The sequence below is a fragment of the Pyrus communis genome, chromosome 5, assembly GCF_963583255.1.
Source record: "Pyrus communis chromosome 5, drPyrComm1.1, whole genome shotgun sequence".
Lineage (NCBI taxonomy): Eukaryota > Viridiplantae > Streptophyta > Magnoliopsida > Rosales > Rosaceae > Pyrus > Pyrus communis.
In genome coordinates this window covers 2762651-2782796 of record NC_084807.1, presented here as the reverse complement: position 1 = coordinate 2782796, position 20146 = coordinate 2762651, and the positions used below count along the sequence as shown (strand labels likewise).

Here is a 20146-nt window from a genome sequence, read left to right as displayed (position 1 = left end):
CAGAAATGCTTCACAGATAGTATCAAAATATATATTCTCATTCTTATTTCATCAAGATATAACGTAAACAATACTATCACGATCAATTAGAAATACTTCGCGTATGGTATCAAAGTATATATTCTCTAAACATTGGGACGATTTCCCTTAGACGATAGAACCAAACGCAAGATGCCAGGTGTGTATCTCACTTCGTCAGACTTGTCTATCCATACACATCTTTATGTTGTCAGACTGTCAATTTGCATGATAATATAACCATTTTATGTTGCTTTAAAAATATAATATTGAAGATTATCGTAGAGTATATCGTGATAGATTTTGTCAGCTGATTACCACTAATCCAAAAGCTTAAGCTGCCAAAGGCGTTAACTAAAACCTACATTCCAAACCAGTAATAAACAAAATCATACAGCCTAACAATTAGATATAAAATGAATAATCATATGCATAATTGAAGGATAATAATATACCGGGGATATACCCTTGTGAGATTACAGGTGTAAGCATGCAACATCATCATTTCTTTGGATATATAGTTTCAAACGTTCAAGCAACAGAGGGTCACAGACAGACTAAAGAAATACCCCAAAAAAATATAAACAATTCACCAGTGCATAAGGTATAAACTTACAAATATGCCATAAATGTCAATTTCTCATCATTTCATTCCCACTCATTCGGATTCCTGGAAAGCAAGAGTTTGAATATGTAAAAGGGAATTGTTATTAGCATCCAAAATTCTCATTCTACACTCCTAACTTTCTATATTTGGAAAGAAAAATACACTTTTGAGGAGTGTAGAATGAGATTTTTAGAGTGTCAATAACACTTCCCATGTAAAAAAACAATTGACGATATCAATCCAAGATTTAGAGCAAGTCTACTGGCAAAGGCAAGGGCTAGGGGCAAGAGGCTTTATTTACACTTGTGAGGAGTGTAGAATGAGATTTTTAGAGTGTCAATAACACTTCCCATGTAAAAAAACAATTGACGATATCAATCCAAGATTTAGAGCAAGTCTACTGGCAAAGGCAAGGGCTAGGGGCAAGAGGCTTTATTTGGCCTCTCAAAATGTCATTATTCTTGAAATTCAGCCCTCTCAAAACTTTGTTGTTCTAATCGTATTAGGGGCTAGGGGCTAAAATGTGTTAGGTGGCTAGTTTTCATTGGCTACAGGTTTCTTCCTAAGTTGGCTTAGGTGGCTAGTTTTCATTGGCTCTAGGTTTCTTCCTAAGTTGGCTTTTCAAGAGCCTTGGGCAAGAGCCGAGGCTAAACTGGCCCCTCAAAGAGCCCTGGACAAGTTTAGCCTGGGCTTAATACGTTGCGTTAGAAATTGAATTTTGTCATTTAAGGCTTAATAACACTTTTCGTAGGCTAATTTGCATGCATTAAATATACTGTTAAAGGCGTGACTGAATGAGATGACTCTAACTAATTCTTTAATGAAATTTATAACGACATATTTGAGAACTTACAGTTAAGGTGTTAACGTAGAGAACTGAAATCAACTAAATATATAACCTTCAAACTTGTCTAACTTGAACACCTCCTCCCCTTTAAATTTTATTTTTACTCACATAAAACAAGAAAACATCCAACTCCATGGTGTAGTCAAAAGGAACATCTTCTGAGTGGTTTCCGTTTGGGTGAGAACCGTCCAGGCAGGATGTGGTATAATATTAAATAACTAGACACATGTTCAGCTGTGGCTTTCGCTTGTTGCTTTCAGATTCCATTTTTCTGAAGTTTTAACGTTCTGTAGTTGTTAAGTAGTGAAGACTTTCAATGCTTAAATTAAATATAACTCTTCTGCTTCCTTAATCATCTAATTTGTAATATTAAACTGGTTTTTTGAAAGCTTGGACATACGGATCATCTTTCCCTACTCCCACAATTCTAAATAAAGATCTCATTCAATGTGCTATACACAGGCACACAGCTATATATCTACACCTATATATATAAGCGTTTTAATCACGCGTTCTTTCTTTTGCTTTTTTGTTGACACTGAAGATCTGGGAACTATTTGCTAAACGTACTATTTTCAAAGGGATGAAAACGAATTTTGGTCACCGGAATGCAGTTCTAGAACGCTGAATTAAGTTGTCGGAACTAGGACTCTAGGAATGCCAGCCACCCTATCAAAAGCTACACCTGAGACGTATGTTACCCTAATCCCCTTTGGCATCCCTCTATCATGAAGATAATTATTTAAGACTTGAATCCATGTCTATGTTTACAAGTATAACAACGGCATACCAGTTACCAATAGACAAGGATTCTTTCGTATTCTGTGGCCTAGTTACGCGCATGCTACCCTCACCTGCAAGTAGATAGCCTTGTCAATACAGGCTCAGAGCACCATACAAAAGCAAACTAATACGTATTATAAAATAATGTGTGGCATCCCACATCGTCCAGGGGAGCGATCCTTATACGTATATTCCCATATTTACCTAGCATGAGGCCTTTTGGAAGCTCACTGGCTTTGGGTTCCATGGGAACTCCGAAGTTAAGCAAGTAGCGTGCGAGAGCACTCCCAGGATGGGTGACCCATCAGGAAGTTCTCGTGTGAGTTCTTAGAAACAAAACCGTGAGGGCGTGGTCGAGGCCCAAAGCGGATAATATCGTGCTACGGTGGTGGAGCGGGCCCGGGAAGTGATCCCGCCTGGGCCGGGATGTGACAATTTGGTATCAGAGCCTAACCCTGGCCGTGATGTGCCGACGAGAACGTCGAGCCCCCAAGGGGGGTGGATTGTGACATCCCACATCGCCCAGGGGAGTGATCCATATATGTATATTCCCATCTCTACCTAGTATGAGGCCTTTTGGGAGCTCACTAGTTTTGGGTTCCATGGAACTCTGAAGTTAAGCAAGTAGCGCGCGAGAGCACTCCCAGGATGGGTGACCCATCGAGAAGTTCTCGTGTGAGTTCCCAGAAACAAAACCGTGAGGACGTGGTCGCGGCCCAAAGCGAACAATATCGTGCTACGGTGATGGAGCGGGCCTGGAAAATAGTCCCGCCTGGGCCGGGATGTGACATAATGTATCAAGCAAATGATGTTCACCTTTATTTCTGCTCCATCTTCATGACCTTTTGGCTATGTTTGGATAAGGGATTTGAGCTAAATATAACTAGAAATGGACTGCAAAAGATTATATGGAGGGATTTGAAATGAGTAGATACAATGCATTAAGATGCAAATGACTACTTGAGAGGGTTTTACAAATGTCTTTGCAATGATCATGTAGCACATTTCATAGTCCTCCATCTAATATTTTATTGTCCATTTCTAACTATATTTAGCCTATATCTTTAGGTACTTGCAAATCCCTCACGTAACACAACCTTTAAGTTGTGGCCCAAAAGACACTCAAATTATTGGCACTTTCCAGATTTGGGAAGGAAACTCACCCTTATGTAGAATTCTTCAAATGCAGTCATGATGAATTTAATACAGCAAGTACCACAAGTCAAATGTAGAAGCTACTGGTACTCGTACCACACAATGTGATATGTGACAAAGTTAGATGTACATAAGAATAGATGGACATCCAGTTGAAATTCAAGGCGAAAAATTCTGTCCGTCAAACTGAAGGGCAAAGTACTGATATGCAATATCACATGTCAGTTAGACAGAACCCACTAATCCATCGTCACAGATTCACACTAATGCAATAAATCAAAAAAGAGCTGCAGAAAATCCACATCTGAATCACAGAGTAATTGGTGTGTAATTTATGACGAGCTTGGATGTGCTATACAAACGTATGAATACAATACTTAACATATATGAGAATCTGCTAAGTAAAGAGTAGACACAATTGTACGAGGAAAGCAAAAGAAATGACAATGTGGTCATGCAAGGAGAAAAGGCAAAGAGATCTTTGCAATGCAAAATGAATACAAACTTTATTCCACCCCATCCACTTCAGAAACCAAACACCAAAGTTGTTACTCGCAGCAGAGACATGAAGAAAACCTTCAATTCCTACAAATCCAGCATCATGTGCTCCTTAACAAAAACAAGGAGCTTACTAAGTGTTAATCTTCTCATATTGTAAGTACAGCGTACTCTAAGGGTTTACATTAAACCCTGCAAGTGTAATTAATGTTGTATAAACTAACTTTTCTTATGAAGTGCTCCATTTTTCTTCTTGGCGGTTCAGTTTGGACTTCCTTTCACAAGCTTGCACTAACTAATAACAGCAGGAATATCACATAAGCACTTATTTCTCATGACCTGTAGCTCTCTTCATATTTATGGAAAAATAAATATTACCCTTTTGTTTATTGAACAGGAATTAATTAGAGAGTTGAAACAGTAAACAAGTACCATTGTAAAGGCAAACTTCTCTCTTTTGATCAGAAAGTCTTCAAATGTTTTCTAATAGATTCATTCATCCACGGATATAAAAGATAGAAGAAATGTCTCTTCATTACATACCCCATCAACTGCCATGAGAACTGATATGTATGCGCGCATGCTCGCATTTTTGTTTCTTTTGATTTGAACAATAGACCCAAAAAAGAAAAGGTCCCCTTCACTCGTCTGTTGAATATATTAGAAGCAAGACTTTGTGCATCCTGTCAAAAACCATGCAGCACCATTAACTGTAAATTGGTGGCATCAGGGAGATCAGGCCAATATCAAGTTGGTGTTCAGCGTTCTAATATATGTACAATTAAAGCAGCTACTGCTAGGCATTGGAGAAGCAGAAGATAAACCAACGAATTTATATTTTCAGCCACTGGCAACCAAGTGAATTTGCTGCAGCAAAATATGAAGGGAGATTACACATCCTGGATATCAACATTTCCATGATACACACTCACAATTTGAGGTACTTGGTGGAGATATCTGGCCACAAAACTCTCCAAGAACTTCTTTTCCACAGATTTTAACACGACATTCAGACTCAAGTTTTCAATATTTACCAATCCCTTCAACAGCAAAACTTTTACAACCTTACACCTCGGGATAATTCTCTTCTCCAAACTCAAACCCATGACCACCGGGTACTTGGCAACCATTCTTGACGGCCATCCCATCTTGTTCACTAACAATTCCATTACTTGCGCTATTTTCTTCTCCGACTTAGTCATACACTGCGGGAACCGCCTGAAAGCAGAGAGAACATCATCCTCAGACCAACCCCACCTCTTATAAACTTCAAGGTTTTGATCCCATCTCGACTTACCATTGTGCCCGCACAATGTGCTTATTGCAACAGCTGAAGTAGATTTTTCGAGATTAAAACCCATTTGCTTAACCACATCCACTACTTCTCCAAACTTTTCAGTCTTCCACATCAATTCACGGGGAAATCTAGCAAGCAACAGAGAAATGCATGACTGGGGCATACCTGATTCTCTCAAAATCCCAATGTTCGGCTCCACATTCTTCGAGTGTCCTTCCAAGAAAATCCAGGTACCACGCTTGACAACAGAAGCCGCATTTTTCTCCGAAAGCATACTCCTCAGAAACTCATAAGTCGGTACAATCCGTTTCCGCAAGCTCAACACCAAAAGATTTGGGCTATAAGCCACAATTCTGGCAACGTCCTCCCTCGAAACTCCAATGGAGCTGAAAAACTCGAGCTTTGGCAAAAGGGTTTGATCAGGATCGGCTAAAAGGAACTGAGGGCGTGACCTGACGAGCTTCGAGATCTGGGTTTGGGAGAATCCATGGCTTCCCAGAAGGGCCAATACGGAGTCCGCTCTTTCTGGGGACTGCAACTTGATCGTCTTGGAGGCGGAAATTGCATTTTCCGGGGCCAACCCACATGAGTTTATGAGGTAATTGACTGTGAAATCATGGTGGTTTTCAGAGATTTCTGAGCTGAATTGCCTGCAAAGTAGCTGAATTTGAAGAGGGAAATGTGAGGCTTTTAAATCTTTGGAGGCAAATGTAGAAGAAAATATTGAAAACCCCAATCGAAGGCTCTTCAAATTGCAGAGCGAAATCATGCTACGATGTCGATGGTGAATAGCTTCTGTGGTGGAATTCAAAACCCTAGCGGGTCTTTTTCTTTTTGAACTGAACTTGCCGCCTTTGCCGGCTTTGCCACCTCAATTTTGCAATCCAAAATGAAATATGAATCGATTGCTCACTCAAATTTAAGGGCGCCGTAAATTTGGATTTAATAGGGTTTTAATGAGTTGTTTTAAGCGACAAATTTTAAAGAATTTTAACGAAGATTATAATTTTGTATGATTTTGGAAGATTTATAATTATATTAAATAATTATCCATTATCGTTAGGTTTAATGAATTTTTATTCATTTTTCTATTAAATATTAGACAATTTTAACCTCAAGAGAATCTCATGATGGAAAAATAGGTGAAATTTTATTAATTCTGAGGATGAGGGGTAAATTGGTAGTTTCAAACAGTTCGAAGAGTTAATTATCAAAAAAATTTAGCTGATCAATTTCAACAACAATAATATTTCAGGAAGTCAAACAACATTTTTCTCTTACACTATATTTGAATGAGGAAAATAAATTTAGAATTTAAGTAAAAATTAAAATTTATAAATTGACATGCATTAATTTTTTACTTAAATTTATAAACATAAAACTTTAAAATTTTCGCATGAAAAAAAAGAAAAGAAATTTTTACCTATAATACCGGCTGGAGGCTTGTGGAAATGTAAACATTAAAATAGGGGTACAGCTGCAAAAACGAAGAATCCGATGGCAAAATCGCCAATTCAGATTTTTATTACTGTTATTAGGGTTTGTAGAGGGTTTAAGGTTCAAAGTGAAGAAACCCTCCTTCCTCCCTTTCTCTCTCAAGATTACTCATGGCGAAGAACGGCTCCGAATACGAACCCACATTCACAGACGACGACGACGAAGAATCCAAAGAGGTCCAAGACTGGAACGATTGGAATGCAGAACTAGAAGAAGAGGGCTCAGACTTGCTGTGCTTGTTCTGCGACTCCAGGTACAGCTCGTCCGACGACCTCTTCGACCACTGCACTTCGACCCACCGCTTCGACTTTCAGGCCGTTCGGAAAGCGCTGGGTCTGAATTTCTACGGCTCCTTCAAGCTCATTAACTTCGTTCGCTCTCAGGTCAGTCATTGAGCTGACAGACAAACAAAGGGAATGAAATTTTGAGATAGAATTTAGTAATTGGATTGGATTAGCGTTGTTTGAGTAGTTCTTTTGCTTTCGGTTTTGATTTGTTTGAGTAAGCGAAACTTGAGGAATTCGCTTTTACCGCGTAGTATCTTCAGCTGCAATGCTAAGATGTCGGAAATGGAACTTTGTTTATCTAATGCGAAATTATATTCATTGTTTTGGTTGGTGTTAGGATACAAATGAGAAATTGGTTAAAAAGAGAAATCCTTGAATCCTTAAGCTGCGCATAACACGAAATGCCCAAGTCAAATTGTTGTAGTTGTCTGCATTTGTATTGATGTATGAAATGCATTGTTAGTCCTTTAAAAAGTTTTTTCTTCGTTTGTTGGTATTAGGTGCGTGCTTTTTGTTTTTTCGGCTGTTGGGAATTTGAATGTTAATGGGCAGAGCAAAGTGTTTTCATCATCCTGTAATTTTGGAGTTTTTATTTTTTGTATTTTCTGCTGATTCCATTTGTTTCCAGGTTGCTGAAAACAGATGTTGGAGTTGCGGGCTGACTTGTCATTCCAACCAAGATCTACAGAATCATTTACATGAAATAGTCAATTTCAAAGACATTACACCTGGATGGGATAGTGATGAGTATCTAAAACCTTTCTTGCAAGATGATTCGGTCTTGTATAGCTTTGGTGAAGATGAAGAAGGTGAAGATGACTATGCTGCAGTAGTTGACAAGGACGAACTTATGAGTGATTTGAGGCAGTTTGAAGAGATCTGCATTGATCATGATATTCATGTGCCAAAGATTGCTATTGATTATGATACCTCTAATGAAAGTGGGAAAAATGTTGCTTCATCATCCAATGGCCCCTTGAATAATGTGAATTCTCCTGGAAAGGTGACCATCAATGGTTTGGATTCAGGAGAACATGTTGGGTCAGCTGATAGAAAGAAAAAAGAACAGCTTTTAAGAGCGTATATTCCAAATCATGGCTCAAAGGATATCAAGAATGTTAACAATGACTACTTTGGCGCTTACAGTTCATTTGGCATTCACAGAGAGATGCTCAGTGATAAGGTATTAAGTTAATCTGTATTTCCTGTCAGAAGAAAATTTGAAATGAAAAAGCCTGTTTCTGTTTGCATTTTAGTTTGATTTAGACTCATATATTGTCATTTATGCAGGTAAGAATGGATGCTTATGGACAAGCTATTTTAAAGAACCCCTCTCTCTTGAAAAGTGCAGTGGTGATGGATGTAGGTTGTGGCACAGGTATACTAAGGTGAGATGACATGCCAGTTGCTTTCTTATGGAAGTAACAATTAGTTGGAGGTTTCTGATTCTGTACTTCATAATGGATTTAATCTCAGTCAAAATGCCGGTTTTGTCACAAGGGCTGTTATGTATTATCTCTGTGCTTCTTTGTTCTATCGAGGTGATAATGCTTTCTTGGTTTGACGGCATTACCCATGAGTCTTGTTAACTACAGGATTGCTTGTTGCATTTGAACACTAGTAATGACTAGAAACTTAGGCCTCTGATATGATCAATTGAAGATGTGCTCTAGGAAAACTTTAACTTGGAATAATAACTACTTGAATCATCTCCTTGGGAAATATTTGAACAGTGAGGAAAAAGAAAAACAAGAAAAGAAGTGAAAATCTTTGAAAAGTAGAAGTTTTGCGACTCTGTTAATAACATGGGTGATTGACTTTGCAGGAAACTGTTTTGTATGGTATGAGTTTACAATGATGAAAATGGGTTGCAAAACCCTGTATTTGTGTTGGCTCTTGTAGCTGATATTGAGATTCTTTAAATCTTCCTGGTGTCCAATCTAAAGTGTGTCTCTAGAGACAAATTCTACGAAATGTTTTTGCATCCTCTCTAAAAATTTTTACAAATACTTTAGTTTCAGTTTAAATATTTAAGGTTGCTGAGTATGTAAAAAGATGCTAGTGAATATATTTTATTATCAATTCAACATTAATGTGGGCAAGTGATTTACGAGTTTCTTGATAGAATTCAGGACTCATGCTGAAGAACAATACAACAGTTTCTCAGATAGCCAGTCTCTATATATATTAATTTCAGGCAATGAATGTCTGAAGTGTGATCATGGTGATTATTATCAATGTTCCATTACTCAACAACTTATTTCTCCTCTAACTTAATCTTGTTTTCCCCTACTAGTCTCTTTGCAGCCCAAGCAGGTGCTTCAAGGGTAATTGCAATTGAAGCAAGTGAGAAAATGGCTTCAGTGGCAACTCGGGTAAATTTTACCTATTTTTTAATTGGATTTCTTCATGTCCTGACCGAGTTTGTTGTGAGTACTTAATTGTTGTAAGTACTTAATTGGTTTTGTTAATTGCAGATCGCAAAAGATAATGGTCTTTTGTCGAGTAAGAGCCCTGGTGAAAGTACTAACCATGGCACTGGGGTAGTAGAAGTGGTTCAAGGTATGGTTGAGGAGCTTGATAAATCCATACTAATTGAACCTCATAGTGTTGATGTATTACTGAGTGAATGGATGGGGTACTGCCTACTTTATGAGGCAATGCTCAGTTCAGTGCTTTATGCACGGGATCGGTGGTTAAAACCTGGAGGTGCCATGCTTCCTGATACGGCAACTATTGTGAGCTCTTTCTCTAGCCTCTTATCTCTTCAATTCTTCACATACGTCTCCATATGTTGTTCTTAGGGTTACTTTATTCTTTTGTTTTTTCCATTCAAATTTCCCTTTTTTCTTAGTTTGTTGCAGGATTTGGAAAAGCAGCTACCAGTCTTCCATTTTGGGAAAATGTGTATGGTTTCAACATGTCTTCTGTTGGCAAGGAGCTTGTTGAAGGTGCAGCCCAAATCCCTATTGTAGATACCGTGGATGGTCATGGTTTAGTGACCAATGCTGCTGTTCTCCAGGTTGGTGTTATGCTAGTATTATATTTATACGTGCATATGCAATGTATCAGGTCTTCAATTAGTCTTGGTTTTAAACATGACTTTATGATGGATCAGTCGCTCTCTGTGTGCTCCTTGATGCTCAATTTTATCTTTCTTGTCTTGTTGTCTATATTCATCTTTCAAAATTCACGCCATTTGCATGCGATAAATCATTTTTTGCTAACGGCAGCAAAGTCCCAGTGCCCGTCAACTGGTTTGCTTTCTTAGTTTTGTATTAAATTTGTATACATAGTTATGTAACAAATCAGTTATTTTCTCTTGTGACATGTCCTTAATAGGACTATAAATGAAGAAATAAGTGCAGAATATGGCAGTTGCTAGGACCAAAACATGATAAACATAGATCAAAACTTAGGTATACAAGACTTAGGCTCAACATGACAACGTTAAAGGGGGAAAATCCAGCTAATAATTTAGTTTTAGTAATATGATATTATAATTTATAATGTAACGTTTATACTAATTATATTATTAAATTACTGTCATCGTACATGTGAATTTATGGAACATTATATGTACCAAAACTGAGCATACCAGTGGCTCCAATTTGGTGGACAATGATTTTCCTTTGATTTTATTTCACAGAGCTTTGACTTGGTGACAATGAAGCCTAATGAAGTTGATTTTACTGCGAGTGTTGAGTTGGAACCAAACTTGAGCGGTGCAGCTAACAGCTTAACTGATTTGGAATCTGAAGCAACCTGGTGTTTTGGAGTTGTCTTGTGGTTTGAGACGGGGTTTACCGGCAGGTTTTGCAAAGAAATGCCGGCTGTTTTGTCAACATCCCCATATACTCCCAAAACGCACTGGCAGCAAACAATTTTGACATTTAAGGAACCAATTGCTGTGACATCAGGAAAATCTAACGTGGACGGATCAGCAGCAGTTGGCACTGAAGCTTGTCCGGCTGCAAGGATTCATCTGCGAATAAGCATTGCTCGTGCTTCCCATCATCGTGACATTGACATTTCCTTAGAAACTGCTGGAGTTGATCCTCATGGTCGGAAGCGTAATTGGCCTGTTCAAATTTTTAATCTTGGTTAGTCTAATGATCAAAATTTGGGATCCTGATTGCCCCTACTTCTTAACATTGACATTTTCCGAAAGACTGCTGGAGTTGATCTTAATTGTCCGAACCACAATTTGGCCTGTGTAACTTTAGTCAACGTTGGTATAACGATTCAAACCTAAGATCGGCTGACTTAAAGTGGTCTAGTTTTGTACTGTCTGTGTTGTTTCACTTCTATTTTGGTTTTGAAGAATTTTCTAGTTTGTGTTTATTTCCTTGCAGAGTTTATTCATAAAAAAAAAAAAAATATTGTTCTTGAATTTCAACAACTAGTGAACGACAGGCCTAAAATCGCAAAAATTCAAACGACGTGGTTCAAAATGAAACTCCACCCAAACTTCGTGGACTAAAATCAAATTCTTTCACTAGTAAAATTGAGACATTTTTTTATTATTGGGGGTCGGAAGTCGAATTTATGTTTATTTTAATTGCAATTTTGGAGAATGAAACAGAAATAGTTTATCCAAAAGAGGGTCCCACCTTTTAACGACCCCCAGATTCTCGACGAAGTCAAACCGATCCACAGAACCTCAAAAAGTAAGCTAATCCGACGGCCAGGATCAACTCAACTCACCGCAGATTTTCCCTCTACAACGCACTCACGGAAAATATCTGGTGGGCGCGCAATAACACGTGACAGTTTGCAAGGCACTGCGTTTTGTCACTTACGTGGGGCCCAATCAACTGCCCGATAATTTCCGTCTTCAAAACAGCGCCTAATATATAACAGACCACCGTACTTTCTCACAACTCCACCTCTAATCGAACCAGGTACTTTCTCTCTCAATTTTTTATTTAATTTTTTGCTTAATTTGGGTTATTTAATTTTGGGTTTAATTCGGATTATTATTTTTGGGGTTATTTGGAGTGGTGTAGGTGGGAATTGCAGAGGAAGATCTGATGTACTTGCTGGTGGATCTCAACTATACACAAGATCATGATGGCCCTTGAACAACCCGGTTCGATTTTCATTTTTTTGATGCGAAATTCGTTTGAAGTTTAAATTTTTATTCGAAATTTGATCTCACAGTTACTGCTTCAATTCTCAGTGTGAACTTTGTGCTTGTCAAATTTTGTTTTCGGTGGCGATTTTTGTTGCATTTAATTGTTTTTGTGGTGGGTTTTAGTTTTTTTGTTGTTGTGTTTTTTGATTGTTTGGGAGCAGTTTGTTTGGCGTTGTATGATTCAATCTAGGTTGATATGATGCATTTGGGTAAAGTAGAAGTCTTTTGATGATGTGGTATAATATTCTGGCTCGTTGGGAGTGTTTAGATGATTGTAGCCTCTAAATTTAAAAGGAAACGAATGTCGTAGAATATTGTCTCCGTGATGATTGTAGTTTTGAATTGAGATGCCAATGCTGTGATTTTTTCTTTTCTTTTTGAAATTCAGAGAACAATGAAACTTTCATCTTGGCCTCTTTTTTGTTGATAAAGTTATATCTAAAAATCTAATTTGCGGAGTGCACGAATCAAACTTGGGTCCAAGAGACGGATTCACTGCCTTGACCACTGGCCTACCAACATCTTCTTCATCTTATCTAAATATAAAATGATCGAAAGAAGCTTTCAGGTGTAGGTTTCTTCAGTTTTATTGGTAATTTTTTGGGATCAAGGTTCCATCGTAGCTGTACTTTCTTAGAGAGAAACCTGCCATTTACTATTTTGGTATTTTAGTGTATTAGATTCTCTTTTTAAATAATGAGGGTTAGTATAACCGATTACTCTACAAAGTGGTGAGGAACTTCGTTGACCCCTCAAAGGTCCTGTACGTTGCATAACCGAACTGATTTCTTGTGCAATTATGTTGAAATTTTTGTGGCAAGATTTCTGATGACTAAATTATGACTACAATCAGTCAGTGGTCATTAGAAAATGTAGATGATATGCTCCAATGTAAGTTAACCATGGTCCTGTCCTGTATGCTGCAATGAAGAGTAAATATAACCAATGAGAAAACTGGAATTTTACTGTTTTTCCACTAGGATTAGCAGACAATGAGGGTTAGATGGTGAAACATACTAAAGCCTATGAAATTGGTGGTAAAAATTCCATGAACGGGGGATATGTAGAGAATTCTGTTGAAAGCATCTTAATATTAGTATTTTTCACATTCACAATAGTTATTTACTTTGACGTCAGTCCAGTTAGTCGGTTACACTACCTTAAATTATATATATTATTCGAGTAAGGAGAAGGTCAACATGGAGAGATATTTCGCACATAGGAAGATTCTTGCTTTGCCAAACTATCTGGCATGTTATATTTTGAGTGTCAATTTGAACCATTAATCAATTGGAATCTTGTTTAAATGGGCAGCTCAAACTGGCATTCGGGTATCATGTTATGCCGTATATTTGCAAGAGAATATTACTATATGTATATCATTTCAATCGTGCTACCCTGCCAATAATTACGGGCTAGACATTGTACTGAGCATTTGTATCCACCTTTAGGATGTGCCACTGCTTTGCTTTTAACCCACTTAGTAGTGACTCAGGCCTGGCCTTAAAATTTTACTTCCTGTTTCACATTCTCCTATGTTTGTGCTAGGACTTTCCTCTTAGTCCTTTTCAACCCTGTTTAAGTGAAAGTTTAGTAATCCCAGATACCGTGGTAGCATATAACGAGACATGCTTTGAGTTAGAGCAAACACTGCTTATTCTCCTTATTGAACAGCGGTATATTGATCGGCCTATGGATTTATGGGGAGAGGGAAGGTTTCGCTTCAATCCTGTCGCTGCTTACTATTAATTTAAGAAGCAAAAAGGAAATGGATGCAAATTGATCTTTAATATTTTTTCTTTTGTTTTGAAAAATCCAGGAACTGCGATTTAGGGATTTAGAGAAACCTTGGAATATAGTGCCCCAAGAAGTCCTACTCCCAATTGATTGCTCCAATGGATTGCTTTCTGCCCTGCCCTCAGGTGTGGGTACCCTCCACCATGCAGTTGCTGTACTAATAATTGAAAAAAGAAGACAAACAGAAATGAATTCAGTTGATGCTAAAACTAATTTTCTTTGTTTTATTCGTTCTTTTTCAATTAAGAGATACTTGGAAAATAGTTGCCTGGGAAGTCCCAATCCCCCTTTTCCCAGTCCCTGTTGCAAACTAGCTCTTCCCACGACCTAATTCCTTCTGTGGCAGTGTACCTGGCCAGAAAATTCAATACTGAGTCTAGGAGTAACATAGGAAATAATGAATAACAAAAAAGAAAAGATAGGTATCCTGAGAGATGCAATTGTTTCCTGCCTCCGTTTTTCTTGTCTGTTTTCCAGACATAGAAAGTTGATGCAGGTTTCACAAAACCTACTTGTTCTCCTCTGCACTGAACTCAAGTAGTTTACTTTCGTCCCATTTGGTAATGATATCACTAAAAGTTGTTTTCCAGTCTAGCAGCTTTACATGTTACAGTTTGATCGAAAATTAAAAGGTAGATGAGTTTGAGGCAGTGAGATATAACTGGATCTGTGTTCTAAACTTCTAATTGAATATGTGACCTTTGAAAAGGATTCTGAACTCAGTCGAGTATGTTTCTCCTGATTCTGAAAGATTGGACATTGTGTTCTTGGAAGTTGATGATGATTGGTGACCGATTAACCAATTGCATCTTAAACACATGAATTTCAGTATCTCTTTTCCTTGGAGCTGTGCATTGTTTCTACTACATAAGTACACTAAAAATGTTGAACACATCTATAAAGTTATCGATGCTTTAATTTCGGTGGAATACTGCACGTTGTTCTGCAAACACTTTAAACTCATCTACTCTTTGTTGTTTGATGTGTTGGTTTTTGCTGGTTATCCAATGACATGGTACTTGTGTTTCGTCTCATTTTATTTCTTTCCTGTTGCAGAAGATATGGAAAGGACCTGCGAGGCTTCCTTAAAATGCCTCCACAAGGGATTCCCGTACAACCTCCAGTGTAATGGGAGTCCCATTGAAGGATTTCCAAATCTTAAAGATGCAATTAGTAATCATCCAGTTGGGGATGTTCCTGAATCAGACCGTCCATTGGGCAGCGAATTTCTTGAACCTCCAACTGAATGTCACAACAAACCTAACTACCATCATGATTTTGGATACTGGTCAACCTTCCATTATGACTCCCAAAAGGTGCAACAGTGCCAGACGAATGCTTTTGAGAGCCAGTTTTATCCCTTTCCCATGGAAAATCGATTTCATTATGCTCCATTCAATATGTTTGCTCAAAGTTACCCGAATGACTTCCAGTTCCAAGACTTTCAGTATTTTGTGGTAATAGACTTTGAGGCTACCTGCGATAAGGATAGAAATCCCCATCCTCAAGAGATAATCGAGTTTCCATCTGTGATAGTGAGTAGCATGACAGGCCAACTGGAAGCATGTTTTCAGACTTACGTGAGACCGACATGCAACCAACTCTTAAGTGATTTCTGCAAGGATCTGACAGGAATCCAGCAAATTCAGGTTTGTCCTGAACTTAGCCTGCTTTTATTTATCCATAGGAACAAAATACTGTGTAGACTTCTTAGTTGCTGTATTTAGTGACATTATCCTGATTGTCTACCATGATACGGTCTGGTGAATCATCTTATGGGTCCATCGTATGTTTTACGTCAATGTTATGTTTGCAACTGTTAAAGATGGGAATCTTGGTTGAGTAATGTGTGGGTTTTCATTGGCTCAATTAGTGTTGTCAACTGTAAAGTTGTCAATAATAGTTCCACCTATGCTTAGCAGAAATTTTTTGTCCTTAGTATCCACCCACCTCCCTTGGGGAGTTAATTTCATAAGCTATAATCCTACTCCCATTCTCTACACATCTTATATGCTATTGGCACAGCATGACTTTGCTATTCAGTGTAGAATATGTAGATCAATTCTGGAAGAATTTGGATAGTGATAAATTGCTGATTACTTTGAATCCTATGGTCACTATGAAGATAAATTTTATACACGATCACCTTGGGCTGAATTAGGTCATGTAATAAATAAGTGGTGGACTATATAGTTCATGATAGAATATATGATAATTCTCATTGTGGTTGCATGGAAGATTTGATGCAACAATGATTGAAAACATGCAGCCTAAAGCTGCAGTGTACTTGCTCACACGTGTCTATAGATACTCTTAGCAGTGGACTGAAATGGAGTAACTGGCATAGAGAGTAGGTTGAGTTTGCGATTGATGCTATGAGCACTATTCTACAAAATGAGTTATGAAAGTGAATTTTGTGGAGGAGCTATTTTCCAGTTTTGTTGGTCAAGAAAAAAAATGGTTATGAAAGTGAAGTTGTATGAAACTATGGCCTTGTTTGGTGCAAAGGATTGGTTTGGAATGGATAAGCCACTATTTCAAGGTCTGCTGAAAGAAGAAATGAAGATTTTGTGGCTAACTTGGAGGTAGGAGAAAGTTTACTTTAGAAGAGAAGTTATCCATTCCTATCCTCCCCAAAATGAGAGGATTCAAAGGGAGAAGTTTTCTTCTTGGGTAGTCCTCTTCTAATCCCCTCAAAATGAAAAAAATCATTATCTTCTACCTTCAAAATACATTGAATTTGGACGGTTATCCATTCCAATCCAATCCTCTATACCAAACGAGGTTTTTATATTTTAATTTGTAGTTCATGTTGTAAGGGCATGCTTTGTGCGTACTTCTTAACTTAGAATCATCTAAGTCTCTAGATATCACCACATTCTTTGAGTACTGTACATTATGTGATGGAATTTGCAACTTTTTGTTGTGATATTGTGTTACCAGTGTTTCTCTCCTTTCTTTACTGTGATCCGCTAAATTCATTGATGATGAATATGGGTATTGGTAGGTGGATAGAGGAGTTACCTTAAGCGAGGCCCTTTTAAGGCATGACAAATGGCTTGAGAAGAAGGGAATAAAAAACACCAACTTTGTTGTTGTGACATGGTCAAACTGGGACTGTCGGGTCATGTTGGAATCTGAGTGCCGATTCAAGAAAATTCGAAAGCCTCCATATTTTAACCGGTAAGAAATGCAGATCAAAGAAACTAGTTCATTGGAGTTATTTCTGTAGTGAATATAAGAAAACTTTGTCAATAATTTTTTGGTGTTTAATATATACGAAAAAGACATCAGAATATTTCTCATATTTTCATGTTGATTTTCTCTTGATAGATGGATCAACTTAAAGGTCCCTTTCCGTGAGGTTTTCGGTGGTGCTAGGTGCAACCTGAAGGAGGCAGTTCAAATGGCAGGCTTGGCATGGCAGGGCCGTGCTCACTGTGGCCTGGATGATGCCAAAAACACCGCTCGCCTACTTTCGCTTCTCATGTGCAGGGGCTTCAAATTTGCCATTACAAACTCATTGGTGTGGCAGACTGCTGACCGTCCCTTGACAATGAAACAATCCCCAGAGCACATGTCACCACCACATCACCCTCTGAAACTGAAGGAGATGGGCGCTCCAGTATTCCATTATCATCACCCATTCTGTTTCTGTGGGGTGAAGAGCAGCAAAGGTATGGTCCGGAAGCCAGGGCCAAAGCAAGGGAGCTTCTTCTTTGGCTGCGGAAACTGGACCGCCACTAGAGGCGCCCGTTGCCATTACTTCGAGTGGGCTTCTGCATAATCGAAAGTAAGAATGAAATTCCTGATCTTTCGAGATCTTATCCTAAGCTTATTCAAAATTTCTTCTGTATAAAAAAAGACCAAAAAGGGAAAAAAAAAAGCGAGAGGACGGAAGTAGGGATTGTCTCCGAGAGGAAGCGAAATACGGCATTTTTAGCCGGCTGGTGAGGTTTCTGATTCACCCAGAAGAATAGATATAAACAGTTGGCTCAAACTGCTTAAAATTATGTTTCTGCCAAATATTTAAGTACTCTAAAAAGGGAAGAACTTCAACCTGTATAGATGACTTTGATGTTGACAGACGGGACAATTTGGGGAGTGAATTTGGGTAGTGATTTTAGGATGATGGTGCTTCTGCATGCATGCCTGAGAGCTCAAAAAGGCATGCCAAATTATCTTTAAATAAACTTGTGAAATAGGGGAGACTTATGGTTTTCTTAATGCAAACTTCTATGGGCATCTCTGTAGAGTTGATGTGCCCACTTTGTTTGCTGTTCTTTTTTCGTTGCGGTTTTTCGATTGCTGGTTGTGTACTCTGGAAACAAAAACAAACCATCCCCAGACACTTTTTAACTATTCATAACACTTAGATGAGTATGCGTGTTTTGATCAGAGATAATGGTCGATATTTCTATGGAAATATCCAAAAAATTAGAGAAAGATAAGGAAACGGAGGGTGACGTCTAAAACTTCACCTCATATTGGAGAAACTCTCAAGTCTTGGCTAAAATCAACATATATCGTCGATATTTATGACACATCTATTAAATATTGAAATAACTCTTATAATTTTTTCAAATCAATATTTGACAATTCTTAAAAGTTTTATTTTAAATTTCCAACACTTTCATCGAAAGCAACCGATATCAACATCAATATTCGATATGTTCGTCAATATTTTCATATACCACATATCGATATTTTCACAGATACTGATATTTTAAACAATGGTTGTACGTTCCTACCTTGGTTTCAACCTCATGAGATTTGAAAGGAATTTTCTTTTTTAATCCAGCAATTTTATCTCTACACATCAACCAGGGAAATGAGTGCATTGCAATCGTCTCTGGCGCCATGGGAGCCACCATGGGCGATTCAAGACGTTTTGGTTTTTTTCTAAACTATTGAGTTTGAAGTGTTTATTTCTAAATTAAAACTTTTTCAAGGCTACAAAATTTAGAAATCAACAAAAAAGATGCTATAAAGAGGTCCAAGTAATTGCAAGATGGTACGACAGTATCTCTGCAGTTATATACAACAGGACTTCTAGTTCTAATGAGGCCGAGGGCATTTAACCTTTTACTTGCATATAACTCATTGAGGACGATAAAGTCATGTTCGAATCCCACAACACCCTCATTACGCCAATCTTTGTTTCTGCCTCCTCAAATGAAACGCCCGTGGCCATAGATGGGTGCGGAAGCCTCGTTGCCCTTCGAGCTTTAAGCTCTTTAACATCCACAACATACGTCCTCAGCTCTTCTAAGTTCCTACCGTACCATTGGCCACGCACCTGAAACACATTTCCTATTCCGAGCTCCTCTCCATTTGCGCCTACCAGCACAACAGAGTCACCTTGCTTGCACTGTGCAAATTCTGCAGGACAACTGGCAACTGCTTCTGCCATGTTATTCTCAGCTACCGCTGCCATAGCAGTTCTCAACATGGTTTGAGGATCTCTCCTCGCATTTAGTTGGGCGGAAGCATCTCTGCCAGGACTATCGGGGGAGATGTTGGACCTTTGGCCCCGCCCACCTTGCTTGTCTGGCAAAGCATTGTCAGCCTCTGGTGTTGCACGAACATCCTTAGCTGTGCGGGCTAGCCTGGCTTTTAGATTGTTTAACCTGCGGAGACGCAAAACATTGATGTTTTAAGCTATTAGGATACTGAAAGTAGTTTTAAGCAATGCCTTGGAGAAACAAATACAAGAAAAATGGGGATGGTTTACCAATTTTTTAGCTGTGCAAATGTAACCTCAGAACCCTGGATAACACAATGGTACATTTCTTAGTGAAAAGAAGTTTGGTATTGTTGTTGATATATGGCGAAGAAATTCAACATACGTTATTTACAAAGTTTGAAGTTTGAAGTATCAACTTACTTGAAAACTTAATTTCTCAGCCCATGATTGTATTGAGGCTGCATTTCGCTGCATATCAGGTTCATCCAATAGGGCTCTCTCAACAAGCTCCACCTGCATATCATTCATTATTGTTCGTTTGCGTTTTCGCCGCTGCTTTTCGTCAGAAGGAAGAGTTTCAACCTTTTCATCCTCTGGGGTTCCCCCATATCCACTTTCTTTTATGTGTGCACTCGACTTTGGATATTCACTGTTTTCCATCTGATCACCAGCATTTTTTCCTCTTGCTGAGCTTGTGTCTGACCCACTTGTTTCAACATTATGAGCATCTCTTTCGTACACCCTAAAACGTCTAGA

At 38.4% G+C, this 20146-nt stretch overlaps 4 protein-coding genes across 4 annotated transcripts; 2 read left to right on the top strand and 2 right to left on the bottom strand.

Moving 5' to 3' along the window:
* Positions 1 to 3954: 3954 nt before the first annotated feature.
* Positions 3955 to 6067, bottom strand: LOC137733774 (transcription termination factor MTERF6, chloroplastic/mitochondrial-like). The gene is made up of 2 exons (XM_068472959.1): positions 4133 to 6067; positions 3955 to 4019 (listed from the first exon to the last, which is right to left on the bottom strand). The coding sequence occupies exon 1, from the start codon at positions 5972 to 5974 to the stop codon at positions 4799 to 4801; it is 1176 nt and encodes a 391-aa protein (XP_068329060.1). The 5' UTR covers positions 5975 to 6067; the 3' UTR covers positions 3955 to 4019; positions 4133 to 4798.
* Positions 6068 to 6786: 719 nt separating this feature from the next.
* On the top strand, positions 6787 to 11333 carry LOC137734986 (probable protein arginine N-methyltransferase 3). Its single transcript, XM_068474333.1, has 7 exons — positions 6787 to 7085; positions 7618 to 8172; positions 8280 to 8377; positions 9286 to 9364; positions 9467 to 9727; positions 9844 to 10011; positions 10639 to 11333. Exons 1-7 carry the CDS (start codon positions 6813 to 6815, stop codon positions 11095 to 11097), a joined length of 1893 nt encoding a protein of 630 aa, XP_068330434.1. The 5' UTR covers positions 6787 to 6812; the 3' UTR covers positions 11098 to 11333.
* A 536-nt stretch (positions 11334 to 11869) lies between these two features.
* LOC137735175 (uncharacterized) lies at positions 11870 to 18206 on the top strand. The gene is made up of 5 exons (XM_068474571.1): positions 11870 to 11893; positions 11999 to 12081; positions 14980 to 15572; positions 16931 to 17106; positions 17257 to 18206. Exons 2-5 carry the CDS (start codon positions 12060 to 12062, stop codon positions 17708 to 17710), a joined length of 1245 nt encoding a protein of 414 aa, XP_068330672.1. The 5' UTR covers positions 11870 to 11893; positions 11999 to 12059; the 3' UTR covers positions 17711 to 18206.
* Positions 18207 to 18879: 673 nt separating this feature from the next.
* Positions 18880 to 20056, bottom strand: LOC137733313 (nodulin homeobox-like). The gene is made up of 3 exons (XM_068472472.1): positions 19811 to 20056; positions 19658 to 19692; positions 18880 to 19553 (listed from the first exon to the last, which is right to left on the bottom strand). The coding sequence occupies exons 1-3, from the start codon at positions 20048 to 20050 to the stop codon at positions 19001 to 19003; spliced, it is 828 nt and encodes a 275-aa protein (XP_068328573.1). The 5' UTR covers positions 20051 to 20056; the 3' UTR covers positions 18880 to 19000.
* Between the last annotated feature and the right edge of the window lie 90 nt (positions 20057 to 20146).

Excerpts from the sequence above, each read along its gene's own strand:
- LOC137735175 (XM_068474571.1), top strand. The coding sequence starts at position 12,060 with ATGATGGCCCTTGAACAACCCG. Across the intron at positions 15,573-16,930 it reads CAGGAATCCAGCAAATTCAG|GTGGATAGAGGAGTTACCTT; the intron begins GTTTGTCCTGAA and ends GGGTATTGGTAG. Across the intron at positions 17,107-17,256 it reads AAGCCTCCATATTTTAACCG|ATGGATCAACTTAAAGGTCC; the intron begins GTAAGAAATGCA and ends TTCTCTTGATAG.
- LOC137733774 (XM_068472959.1), bottom strand. The coding sequence starts at position 5,974 with ATGATTTCGCTCTGCAATTTGAAGAGCCTTCGATTGGGGTTTTCAATA.
- LOC137734986 (XM_068474333.1), top strand. The coding sequence starts at position 6,813 with ATGGCGAAGAACGGCTCCGAATACGAACCCACATTCACAGACGACGAC. Across the intron at positions 7,086-7,617 it reads TTAACTTCGTTCGCTCTCAG|GTTGCTGAAAACAGATGTTG; the intron begins GTCAGTCATTGA and ends ATTTGTTTCCAG. Across the intron at positions 10,012-10,638 it reads CCAATGCTGCTGTTCTCCAG|AGCTTTGACTTGGTGACAAT; the intron begins GTTGGTGTTATG and ends TTTATTTCACAG.
- LOC137733313 (XM_068472472.1), bottom strand. The coding sequence starts at position 20,050 with ATGGAAAACAGTGAATATCCAAAGTCGAGTGCACACATAAAAGAAAGT. Across the intron at positions 19,693-19,810 it reads CTGAGAAATTAAGTTTTCAA|GGTTCTGAGGTTACATTTGC; the intron begins GTAAGTTGATAC and ends TGTGTTATCCAG. Across the intron at positions 19,554-19,657 it reads TTTGCACAGCTAAAAAATTG|GTTAAACAATCTAAAAGCCA; the intron begins GTAAACCATCCC and ends GCGTCTCCGCAG.